Source organism: Marmota flaviventris, chromosome 7 (genome assembly GCF_047511675.1).
Source record: "Marmota flaviventris isolate mMarFla1 chromosome 7, mMarFla1.hap1, whole genome shotgun sequence".
Taxonomy (NCBI): Eukaryota; Metazoa; Chordata; class Mammalia; order Rodentia; family Sciuridae; genus Marmota; species Marmota flaviventris.
The window spans coordinates 61380848-61394345 of NC_092504.1; the positions used below are offsets into that span (position 1 = coordinate 61380848).

General features: G+C 36.6%; 1 protein-coding gene across 3 annotated transcripts in view; it reads right to left on the reverse strand.

Annotated features, from left to right (window-relative positions):
* Ccni (cyclin I) overlaps nt 1-13296 on the reverse strand; it is a 26321-nt gene extending 13025 nt beyond the window's left edge. For 2 of the 3 annotated variants that reach the window (XM_027939793.3, XM_027939792.3), the window contains exons 1-2: nt 12775-13296; nt 5469-5625 (exon numbers count right to left, since the gene is read on the reverse strand). In XM_027939793.3, coding sequence (XP_027795594.2) covers nt 5469-5582 — 114 coding nt within the window. In that variant the 5' untranslated portion in view covers nt 5583-5625; nt 12775-13296. The remainder of the gene's footprint in view (nt 1-5468; nt 5626-12774) is intronic. The other variant, XM_027939794.3, reaches the window with a different exon arrangement.
* Nucleotides 13297-13498: the final 202 nt, after the last annotated feature.

Below are 13498 nucleotides of genomic sequence, written 5' to 3' on the forward strand. Positions count from 1 at the left end.
CCCTATCACAAAAAGAGTCTGAAAAGGGCAGCAAAACACCACTGTCTGGAGCTATGGTTTCTCTAGGTAAGAGAAAGATATACAGTCTTGCAGTTAGGACCCGGATCAAGTATCTGTTAACATGGTCCTTAGTTTTATAATAAACCATATTTCTATAAAGCCCCGCTTTTCTAAGATCTAGTTCTACTCCTAAAGATTGCTGGGAAGTGAAAGCAGTCACAAAACTTCCAAAGGAAATTAATCATTTAAGAGAAGGAAAAGCAATATCAAGTGAGCCAGCCAAACAAATCAATAAAAATAAATTCACAAAAGCAGAGGTAGGTGTTTAAAGGAAGAAAAAATAATTCTGAATAACAGACTAAATTAAATAATATCATTTGATATTTGACATTAAACAACCAAAAGTTTAAGTAGTATCACAAAAGATGACATAATACAACAGAACAGTTATATGGAAATTACCATACCAAAGTTAACTAAGTGATTTACCATATAAAGCACACATACAGAATGAATACTAATTTTCTCCTTTTCTACCTTTAAGCTACCTGATTCTCGGAAGACAATAAAGAATTTATGAAATATCATATAAGAATTTACCTTTTAAACATGATAATCATGAAAAGAGATCATAATAGGACCAAGAAAGCATGTCATCATTAGCCAAAATTAGTAGCAGCAACCACAGAAACCCAGTTTTTAATAAGACACTCTTACTGAAGTAATACTAACCTTAAGATCACTTTATCAAATCCAATTCAAACGTACTAAAACCAGTAATATTACAAAAAAAATAAATTCCATTAAGTAATTCTATTTCCATTCATCTAAATGAAGAAAGGATGAAAGAAAGGAGGAAATGAGCAAACTAGATAATATTTATTGGTTTTATCAATGGAACTTTTATATTTTCTTCTTTCCATATGGATTGCTCAAACAAGGTTAAGAGAATTCAGTAAGGTGGTTGAATAACCAGTCTCAAGGAGAATTTATATTGTCATCAACATGGTAAAACAGACTGCTATATTTCATAAATCTATATTTGAAGAATAGTAAATTCCACAAAGAAAAGTAGAAAGCAAATAATTGAGTAAAAAAATTCTAAAGAAAATCTATACATAATTCTACATGCTGCAGGTCTTTTTCATTAAATATACATCCTGCTCAACTTCGAACTCTAAAAGGTTGGCCATTATCTCTTAAGATTAAAGTGCCGTCCCTGAGATATGGCATACAAATCCCTCCATCACCAATCTTTCCAGTCTCATATACTTTCCATCATTTTCTGCCTTAAATTTCATGCTCTAATAGTACTTCTATTTGATTCTTCCTTGCTCTTGCCAGTGCTCCTGTGCTAATAACATTGTTCCTTCTAGTTGGAACACACACCTGTCTTCACTTCACCTGCTTTATATCTTTCTATGCTATTTCAGTGGTCATTCTCTACCACTTTTCCTGATAACTCAAGAGCTAAGTACCTTCCTGTGTTTTCACAGCATCTCATTACACCTATTGTGTTCAATATTTTTTTTAATAATAGTTGTGTTCAATATTTTTAAAAGATTACATTTCTGCTTTTAGTTATGATTAAGTAAGTGGCAGCAAACCTACACCCCAACTGAGAATAACTAGAAAAGCTGCTACAACAACCTATTTTTAAAAGGTACCGGAACTACTGGAACAACTAAGCCACGAGGAGCCAAGATTCTGGAGAGGGAGTAAACAAAAAGAGATGAGTCGACATTATGTAGTTTTCTTTAGGATGTTTTCCTTTCCCAAGGAGGGCAAAAGACTAAAACTAACAGAGCTTTCAGAGTTTACAGAGCTAGAGTCAAAATTTGAAGATTCGATGAGCCAAGAACCTAGTGGGGAGTGGTCAAAGATCTGTATGCCATTCTCAGCTGATTTTCCCCCTTTAAGACAGTTTTCTGAATGAAATACTGAAGGTAGACACAGGGAACTTAAATGCTAAGCAAAAAAAACCCTGAAAAGCAATCATGAGTTTAGAGGACAATTTAGCACCCTTCAGGAGGAAGAGGGTCCTGGAACAAACTAAGCTCTCAGCTGGAACCAACAGATTCACTCTAGCAATTGGGGCAAACCAGAGATAGATAAAACTGTATCCGACTGCAACCCAGGCTCCATCAGTTCAGTCCCTCCTCAGAGTAAAGTGTTAGCTCTCTAAAAGAAGGGATTGGATTGTCAATTGAAGTTTCAGCAATTTATATAACACAATGTTCAACATTAAATAATAATTATTAGGCATGACCAAAAAAAGAAACAAATTTTTAAAGTAGGCAAAAAGACCTAGATTTTTATCAGAAAAGTTTTAATATAAGAAATAAGAGTAAAAGGAGAATAGATGAATTTACACAAAGTAGAAAGAGCAAATAAATAATTTTAAGAAAATAAGTGTACAATAAGGAAAAATCAATAGAACTGAAAGTCTAATTGGCAGATCTTTAGCAAGACTGAACAAGAAAGAAAAGCATAAATTGTTAATTCAAAAATTTTAAAAGCAGCACCATTATGAGGTCTTCAGATGTTAAGATTATGGACAAATTCACCTAAATTTGAAAAATGTAGATAAAGTGAATAAATTTCCTGAAAAACATAATTTACTTAAATTGAAAGAATAAATGAATAGATGTCAGGCCTAGAATCTCTATTTTTAAGAACGCTTTTGGGCAATTCTGATACACTTAGCACCACATATAGCCCAGTGATCAAAGCGCCTGTGTTTTAAAAGCCAGATGTGGTAGTGCACACCTGGAATCCCAGAAACTCTGGAGGCTGAGGCAAGACAATCCAAGTTTGAGGCAAGTCTCAGCAACATAGCAAGGCCCTAAGCAACTTAGTGAGACTCTGTCTCAAAATAAAAAATAAAAGCAGCTGGGGATGTGGTTCAATCCCCAGGGAATTTTTTCCCAGTACAAAAATAATTTTTAAAAAGGGCTGGGCAATGTAACTCAGTGTTTCACTACCACATGCAAGGAAATTCACAGTCAAATCACTAAGAAATTATTATATTCTATCATAAGTACAGAAAGCTGTAAAAGCACATAGAGAAGGTGATAGGTGTATATAGTCTTGCCTGACCACAGTGTCAGTAAGTATTTGTATCACTTACTGGGAGTAAGTGAAATTAAAAGAGAATTGAGAGAGAATAACCTCAAAGTAGAGTTTAGGTGGGGAAAAGGAAAAAAGGAGAAGGAAACTAGAGTAAACAAGCATAAAAGGAAGCTTTGAAATATTCAATTTTTCCATTTTTATTACCAGCACTTCAAAAAAAAAAAAAGAAAGAAAGAAAAAAAAGTTGAAACAGTAGAAAAGCCAAAGCCAATCCCTGAGAGTAGCAGAACAAAGGAATTAGGAGTAAAATAGTGTTCCTGGGGGGTTACTCTGGCAAGTAGGTCAAGCACCCTTAGCTCTTTATATCCACAGCCCCTTCTTCCCTATCCCCACCAGACCAAGTTCACCCAAATTTTACTAATAACTTCTACTTGGCATTATTTAAGGAAATTCCTTAAGAAGTGGGTTCCTCCTAGAAGTTTTAACACTGTACTAATGTTACCTTGCTAAAATTTGTTAAATCACCTATAGAAATAGGCCAGATTAAGTAGTAATACAGCAACAACTGCCTTCAAAGACTATGTGTTAAAGTTTATGATTACCGAAGTCAGGAGTGGTAGCCTGCGCTTACAATCCCAATCCCAGCTACTTAGGAGACTGAGATAGGAAGACTGCAAATTTAAGGCCAGCCTAGGAAATTTACCAAGACCTTGTTTCAAATAAAAAATTAAAAAGGGCTGGGGTTGTGGCTCAGTGGTAGAGTGCTTACCTAGCATGTGTGAGGCCCTGGGTTTGATCCTCAGCACCACATATAAATAAATAAAATAAAGCTATTGTGTCCACCTTCAACTAAAAATAAAAAAAATTAAAAGGGCTGGGCTGGGGATATAGCTCAGTTGGTAGAGGGCTTGCCTTGTATGCACAAGGCCCTGGGTTCAATCCCCAATACCATTTAAAAAAAAAAAAGGGCTGCTGGTGTAGCTCAGAAGTTCAATTCCCAGTACCCCCCCAAAAAAAAGTTTATCTTTTTTATTATTGTTGGTTACATACAGGCTCTAGGATATAGGAGGAGAGGGAAGAAAGGTAAAGTTCTAAAAGCAACAGTTAAAAGACTATGAGGCTCACTAGCATGTCATAAAATACAAGCAGGAATTTTTTTCCATTGTTATATGCCCAGTTTATAGAATAGTGTCCAGAATATAGCAAACATTCAATAAACATTTAAAGAAATCTAAAACTCACACATACAGAAAAAAAATTTTTAAAAAAGTATAAAGGTAAAGGTTTGAATTGTAACTTATTAGCTAAAGTCTTAAGCAAATTAAACAGTATTGCTTATTTCAGAGGATTAATCGCTATGTTAAATCACAGCATATACAAACCAGCTGCGGAGGCTCACGCCTGTAATTCTAGGGGTTTGGGAGCCTGAGGCAGGAAGATCTTGAGTTCAAAGCCAGCCTTAACAACTTAGTGAGGCACTTAGCAACTCAGGAGACCCATCTCTAAATAAAATATAAAAGAGGGCTGGGGATGTGGCTCAGTGGTTAAGCACCCCTTGCTTCAATCCTCAGTATCAAGAAAAAAAAGAAAATGATACCATATGTAAATATTCCTACCACAGAAGATACTCATTCAAGTCAATTAATCTTCAATTTGCAAAATGACAAATAAGAAACAGTAAATGCAGAACATATTTCTTCAGCTTGTAGGAAATAATAAGAAAAAGATTACAATTTCAATAATCTTTTGAGTGAACGATAACACAAAAGGGTCTTAGATATTTGTCATTTATTCATTCACCCATGCATATTACAAATTTCTTGCTATTCTATATCCCAAGCACCATGCTAGATACTAGGATTAAAAAGATGTATAACACATCTTATATAATCAACTTTTTAAATGAATACTCTTAATAGTTATTTGCTTAAAAAATAACATATAATAATTTTATGATATAAGTATAAAAATCTCTCAAAGATATACAGCCAATAGTAATTATGAATTTAGCTGGCTATTTCCCAAGAGGCTTCCAATATTGGGTTACCTGAGTTCCTCACTTGAACTCCTTACAAATACTGATAGATTTTTTGGTTCACTAAATATAATGTAATAAATTTTGTTCTACCTGTAAGTCTAACTGTATGCCTAGAAGTAAAGATATCTTACTGTTAGTTAAACCATGAAGAAAATGAATGACATAACTCTCTTCTTATAGCTGTAACTCAGAAAACAACAAAAACAGTTTAATTCTTGTTTCAGGAAGAATCAAGGAGATGTGAGCATGTTCTTAATGGTACATACTTATCCAATGCAGTGTCAAGAAATTATTATATATATGCACTAGTGTACTTATCTCTAATAAAACTCATCTATCTAAACAGAGAAGTCATTACCTGATTTGTAGATATTTTCGGCACATTCACCTTCCACATCTGGGCTTCCCTAGAGATTGCCTTTTCCAATAGGAAAGACAATCTCTGGTTTTCCAAAGATCCTGGAAACTTCATGATATCCTTTGGATCTGCCTGCCACCCAGCTTGATGTAGCTACCTATAAAATCAAATATAAATATTGTTTATTATTTAATTACAGAATAAGTGTAAAATGTATATATATGTTGATACTTACTAAGTAACTCATAAAACAAATTAAGAATGTTACGAGGTAATATAGATTTTACAGCTCTTTTAAATATTAAAATGTTACACTAATAATCAGTTATCTGAAATGTTCTCAATTTCAATCTGAAAGTCAATTATAGAGAGCAAAAACATGGCCATGTAATTGAGAGCCCAAAAGTGATGATCTAGATTTTTTTTTTAAAGAGAACTACAAAGTTTTGTGACATAAAACTGGATTAAGTTGAAGAATGTGAAAAAAAATCATCAAAATTGGAAAAAAATATATAATAAAGTAAGTATAATTAATGCCATAATATTTACATAGCAGTAATAATGAAAATATTGAATACAAATTAACAAACTTGATAAAATGTTTTGTAGTATGGTATAGGTAATAAGTGTGGATTTTGGGAGATGTTAGAATGAGAGTCTTATACATTTCATAGTAGGAAATCTATTAACTGTATCTGAAACTGGATGCCAGCTATGGTGGCACACCCCTGTGATCCCAGCAACTCAAGAGGCTGAGGCAGGAAGACCACAAGTTCAAGGCCAGCCTCAGCAATTTAGCAAAGCTCTGAGCAACTTACACCCTGTCCCAAAATGAAAAGGGCTGGAGATATAGCTAAGTGGTAAAGTGCCCCTGGATTCAATTCCCAGTGCCAAAAACACAAAAACAACAATATCTAAACTGGCATATCAAAAAACAGTAGCAGGGCAAGTTATCAGAAAACATGATATTAAATAACAGGAGAAACAGGTAAAGGTTGAAAGGAGTTAACCTCCAGAGAATGAGGAAAGGTCAAGAAGACTTTCTGCAGGGATATTTTTCATTATAAAAGTCTGGTAATTATTTGACTTTTTAAAAACTATGTACCTGTATCATGTGCTTCAGATTCGTATTTTAGAAATCTTTAACATGAGAGAAGTTCCAAATTTTTATAAAATTAAAAAGTTCGAACAAAAAGCAAACCTCTTACTTCCACATTCTACATACCCAACTCTAGCTACTATCTGTCATCTTTTACATTAGTCATTTCACACACTCCATTTCCTTGCCACTAAACTTATTACAGACTACCTCCATTTAACTGGATTTTTTCTGTTTGCTTCTTTAAACTCTCGAGTTTTGGGAAATTTTCTATAATGATGAAGCATTTTCATACTAAGAAAAAAGGAAAAGAAATTATACCTATCCTAAAAGGCTCAATTCAAAGGTTAATTTCTTCCAAGAATTCTCTTCTTGATTCTCTAATCAGATGTGATTTTTTTCTCCTTTGAAAGCAGCTTTCCACTATCTCCCAACAAAATTATAAGTTCTTTTGAAGCCACATCTACCAATTATCATCTTTTATACTATGATATAAATATTATACCCACAGCAGAGTACTTTTGAAGAAAGAAGGACTTGACAAATGGTTCTAGTTTCAACCACTGGAGGCAAAAACAAAAGCATACAACAAAACCAAAACAAACATACCCAAATCTAATTTCTCAAGTCAATCCTTCAGATGTTGGAAGGCTGCTATCATGCTCACTGGCTCATCTTTTTCATAGCTGAAAAACTGTTTAATGATTCCTCACATGACATTTTGGCTCTTCTAAATTAGCACCACTTTTACACTACCAATTCAGATAAAATTTATGATCAATTAAAACTTTTAAGACTTATGCAGGTATACTATGAGGACAATTCCACCTCTCCCTGCTCCATCTCTGTATGGCTTTTTGGTAATTTGGGGGTTGGGTGGAAGGGAATATACACTTGTTCAGGACTTAAAAAGGATTTTTTAGTTTTAAGTCATCTTGTTAGATTCAACCCATTGTTGCATTTTGCCAAGATGTTTAAGATTCCAATTTTATTGCTTTGGTGCTTTTCTCAAATCTTCCACAATTTGATGAGCAGGCTCACTATAATTTCATCTAAAGCAGATAGAAGTATTAGCCTTGGAACTGTAGTATAAGCTAGATAACCATCTGTCAAGATATATTTAAAAGAGACACTAATATTGGATAGAGATTGGACTTCATAAGCTGTAAGATCTCTTCCAAACCCAATTTTAGTCCGTAGTTCATAAACTCTTGTCAAACCTCAAATTTAAGTAATTTTTTCATGCCATTAGCTATACCCAACAGGATGGCTCACCAGGATCTGCCTTTTAAACATACCCCAACAACTAGCTGCCACTAAGGACTTTTCCCTTACAATGCTTGATTTGAAAATTATTTTCAGGAGGTATAGATGAGGACAGAGAGGGACAGAAACATGTACAGAAGAATAAAACTGGGCTCAAGGAATTCCTAGGCTCCGATCTCCTATAGTGAAGGCCCTAAGACATTTAAAAGGTAGATGTTCTAACGACTTTTTAAAAACAATGGAATCTGATCAAAGAAAAAAGTCCCAATCAAAAAACACTTTTGAGATAAGTGAAAATGAAAACATAACATATGAAAACTTATAGGATGCAATGAAAGGAGTGCTCAGAGGGAAATATCTGAAAATATGTTATACAAAAAAAAAAAAAAAAAAAAAATCTCAAATCAATATAGCCTAACCTCCCACCTTTAGATAATGGAAAAATAAAACCATAGCTAAAGCAATCCAGAAGCAAAGAAATTACATTAGAAGAAATTAATGAAGTAGAGAATATTAAATATAGAGAAATTAATGAAAGTTGGTCCTTTGGTAAAATCAAAATGGCAAACATTTAGCTAGTCTTACCAACAACAACCAAAAAAAAAAAAAAAAAAGATAAATCAGAAATTAAAACAGGATATTACTATGTACCCTACCTTACAGAAATAAAAATCATAGAAGAATTTCATCAACAACTATATACAAATACATTAGGACAACTTAGAAGAAATGGACAAATTCCAAGAAACAAACTTCGAAAACTGACTTAAGAGCTGAATAGCCATTAGAAGATAGAAAAGCTACTAAGAAAAAAAAATCCATGCTCAGATGGCTTCGCTGGCTAATTCTACCAAACATTTACAGAAAAAAATGCCAATTTTTTTTTTTTATGAACTCTTCCCCCAAAAATAGAAGAAATCTTCCCAACTCAATTCTATGAAGCCCTGCTACCAAAACTAGATAAGCATAACTAGAAAACTCCACCTGAATAAGATGCATAATTCCTCAACAAAATACCAGCAAACTGAATTCTGTAACATAAAAAGGATTATTATAAACCATAACCAAGAGGGATTTGTCCCACAATCCAATATTGGCTCAATGATGAGAAATCAATTAACATAATACACCACATTAATAGGGGAAAAATAATATTTCTTTGCTCACACTAGGAAAATGTAACAAAGGGAAAAAAGTTAAAAATTTTTCTTAAAATTTTTAAAAATGGTACATAAAAAATGCAAGTTTAAAAAAAAATGGTTAACTGTAGAAATGTTCCAGATTAAATGAAGCTACAGAAAAATAAAAGTGCAACACCTAGCCTGGACTGGATTCTGAATTGAATTTTGTACTGGAGGGAGACAAATGCTATAAGGCTCATTAATGGGTCAAATGACATTAAGTGGAATATGGGCAGTAGATTATACAAAATTGTCTTATCAATTTGAAATCTACTGAAATTAAAAACTGTACTGTGGTTTGTCAAGAGAATATCTCTATTCCTAGAAAATACACACTGATCATTTTAGAAGTAAAAAGTCATAATGTATGCAATTTATACATGGGGGAGATAAAAACAATAAAATGAAAGGTTAACAGGTGAAATCTGAGCAAAAGATGTAAGTTTTAAGTTATTTACAAATACTGTAGAAAAAAGAAAAAAGCACATAACTTATGAAAATACTTAAATTAGTATTTCCTTTTATAATACTATTAAGACAGAATTCATGATATGGAGATACCATGGGCTTCATTTTTCATTTTTACTGACAATGTACCAGCCTATTTTAAAATGTGCAAAACAGATTATTTAAGTCACATGAATAATGAATTCTGCTAAGGAATAAAATACACTTAAAATATAATTTTAGTTCTTTTAATAAGAGCTTTATAGTTATATCTTGTTTATATATGCCTATTCTTAGTGCCATGCAGAATAGTCTCTAAAAACAAATATAAATTTATATATACACATATGTACACATAAGTTACATATAAATTGTGTACCCCTTACACAAAATGCTTGGGGCCAAAAGTGTTTTATTTTATTTTTTGATTCTAGAATATTTGGATATACATAATGAATTTGGATGGGGTCCTAGACAAAACAGGAAATTAATTTTAAATATAGTCTGAAGGTAATCTTATATATTTTCCAGTAATTTCACACATGAAACAAAGTTTCAAGGTATGTAATTTTCCATTTGTGGTCTCAGGTCAGCATGCAACAAAAAATTTTTGGACTTTGAAGCATTTTGCTTTTTCAAACCAGGGCTGTTCAATTCGAATTTGGGTAGATATATTCCACACAAAGTTAATTTTGAATTTTACATTCCTCCTCCTCCCATTCTCAACTACTTCTACTATATACTGTTCTCCACACTCACAAACAGCTTAATTTCTGAGCTACTAATTCATAAAATGCTTATTGAACAGCATGAATAATATTACACTCAGGACCACCTACTCTTCTGAGGAAAAGTGCTGCACAGTACTGGGTATATAATATAAACAACTTCATTAATGTATAATTATTGTGTTTATGATCATAATACCAACTCTAATCCTGTTACTGATGCTGACTCCTGAATCTTAGTTCCTCCTCTGAAAAGTGTGACAGACTTGACCCCACAGAATCTCACATTCTAATACTCCCTCCTTGACTTTATACAACAGCAGAAACAAACCACAGGTTAATTCCAAAATCTGCTCTTTGCATACACTATTCTTTCAACTAAAAATCATCTTCTCAGGCTTACACTCCTTCATAAATTACTATCAGTCTGTGATGGTACCCTCTGGAATGGCCCAGCCGCACCCTGCTTTCCTACATCGGCACTTGGGCACAATTCTACTTCTGCATTTTATTCATTGGTTGGTAGGCTGTCTCCTACCAACCCTTAGTTCCTTGATAACAAAACTCTGAAGTTTAGTACCATAATAAATAATAAGCTTATACTTGTTAGGTGCTTACCAAGTAAAAGCATTGAGTGTTTACTATTTGGCCAGCTACTGTTCAAAGTATATGCCATATTAACTCATGTAATCCTCATACTTTATGAAGTTGGAATTATTAAATCCATTTTAAAGATGAACAAGCATGCACAGAATGGTAAATACAGTTCATTTGAAAAGTATTACACAATCAGGGCACAGCCTGTAATCCCAAAGCAGCCTGCCTGGCCAGGCCATCCCCCCACCCTGCAGATGGTAGGGTCTGATGCAGGATCACAAGTTCAAAGCCAGCCTCAAAAACTAGGTGAGGTTGTGGCTCAGTGGTAGAGCACTTGCCTTGCACATGTGGAGCACTGGGTTCGATCCTCAGCACCACATAAAATAAATAAATAAGTAAAACAAAGGTACTATGTCCATGTTCAACTAAAATAAGAAGAAAAAAAAAAAACTGGGTGAAGCCTCAGCAAAGGTGAGGTGTTAAACAACTCAGTGAGACCCTGTCTCTAAATAAAATACAAAATAGGGCTGGAGATGTAGCTCAGTAGTGGAGTACCCCTGAGTTCAATGCCTGGTACCAAAACAAAACTTAAGGAGACCCTAAGCAATTCAGCAAGATCCTGTTTCTAGACTCCCCCCCCCCCCAAAAAAAAGGCCGTGATGTGGCTCAGTTGGTAAGCACCCCAGGTTTCAATCCCCAGTACCAAAAAATAAAGAAAGAAAATGCAATCAAAATAAAATACATACAATCTTGCTTCCAATCTTGACCAAGATATGAAAGAGTTCCACTGAAACCTACTAGAACATCACACTACCACATACAATATTTACCTGTTAACTGCAGTTCATTTCTATTATACCTTCCCAACCTATGCTGATTCTAATAGTCTATCCTTACATTCAGTATTTAACTTTTCCTGGTCCAAGGGAATGGCATTCTTTTCTCATTATTCTAGTCCTAGTTTAACTAATTTAAACCCTGTCCATTCTTTCTTAGTTTGTCTGTTCCTTTCTATCACAAATGACCTGGAAAAACTAGAAGCAAATAAGACTCCTACTAATCTTTTCAACAAATTCATTTTCAGGATGGAGACGTTAGAGCCTAAGATTCAGACTAAACTCTGGCTAGCGGGTTCTCGCTGTTATCTAAAAGGAAGCAAATCTTGTGGAGTCTCAGTTTTTCTCATCTGTAAAATGAGTCTCGTATCACCTGGGTGGAGTCTTTGTGAGAACGAAGAACAAACAGTGCCTGGCAGATAAGTCTCATCTACAAATGCTGGTAAAACACTGAGTGGCAGAAGACAATTGAAATCCTTTAACCTGACAAAGACAGACCTTCAGTCTGAATCCATCCTACTTCTTGACGGGTTATGCTTTCACTATTTTGCTTCCTAATTCTCAATTTTTGCCGAAATGGTCTGCAACGGGACCCCTTCCTCCGGTAGAGGGCCTTTGGCCCTCTTCTCCAAATTTGGTACTTTTAACCCCTAGTTCAGGGTGCAACTCAATTCTCACCTCTACGGGTTCCCCCACCGGCCCAAGCCTGGGTAACGCTTCCCTCTCGCAAATTTGCGTCCTGGCAGTCCTCCCCACTGACTCGGCTCTGAAACCCACGTTATCTAGGGGCAGTCGAGAAAAGATCCGTCGAGTGTGAAGGTGGGGGTGTGTCCCCTTTGTGTAATGATACAGACGTGCGGAGCCTGGAACTCAAACGGCCGAGCAGCGAATGTGCTGTTACTACTAAAAAGTTACTTGCTAACTGAAAAATTTGCCCGAAAGGGAACCCCGCACATTGTTTCAAAACCCAGGAGGTACCGGGATACTTCGGGGAGAGAGCGAGGGGTCGTCCCTAGGTTCCTCCAGAGGGGGACCGTGCTTGGCAGGTCGGGCGAGCAGCGCGCCGCCGGGCGCCTCCACTCGGGGAACAGGGGCGTAGCGCGCGGGCGGCGGTCACCGACACGCGTCGAGCCCCCCGCCCCCGCCCCTCACCTTCTCCTCCTCTTCCTCCTCCTCCTCCTCCCCGGCAGAGCTGTAGGCCTCAAAGTGGTGACGCGGGGTCATCCGCAGGCCCGTTACCACCTCATTTTCCTCTCGCGCAGCGGCGGGGGCGCGCAGGACTAGGACCGGGCCGACAGAGGAGGGAGAAGAGAAGGAACCCGGCGGGGTTGGGGGGGCGCGGTAGCTGGCGCTCGAGCGGGACGCACGGCTGCGGCCAGAAGGTCGGTCAGCGAATTAGTTCCATGACCACCCCGGACCTGAGGCCGCCACCGCCGGTCCCGCTCCTCCAACCGCCGCCGCTGGTGCCTGGGTGAGGAGGGGGCTCCCTCTGGCCATAGGGCGGCGGGGGCCGGGGAGAGGCGGGGGGTGAGACCGGCTCTGCCCCTGCCCGGGGGAAGCGCCTCCGAGGGGAAATGGTGAAAGGGGGGGAAGGGGAAAAAGAAAAGAAAAGAAAGGGGAAAGGGGGAAAAATAAGAAAAAGCGAGACAGAGGCGCTGCCGCGTCCGCTCGCGGGGAAGGCTGGGGAGGGAGGGAGGGGAAGACAGGAAGAAGTGCCGGCTGCCTCAGCTCCGCCTTCGCGGACTGATTCCTCGCCTGTCCGCTCTTTGTAAACAACACTGGATTAGTTGTTCACCCTCCCCCTTTTTCATTTCCGCCGCTTTTTCTGTTCAACCAACACGAAGAGAAGTTTGCCCAAAAGTTAGGCTATTGTAGA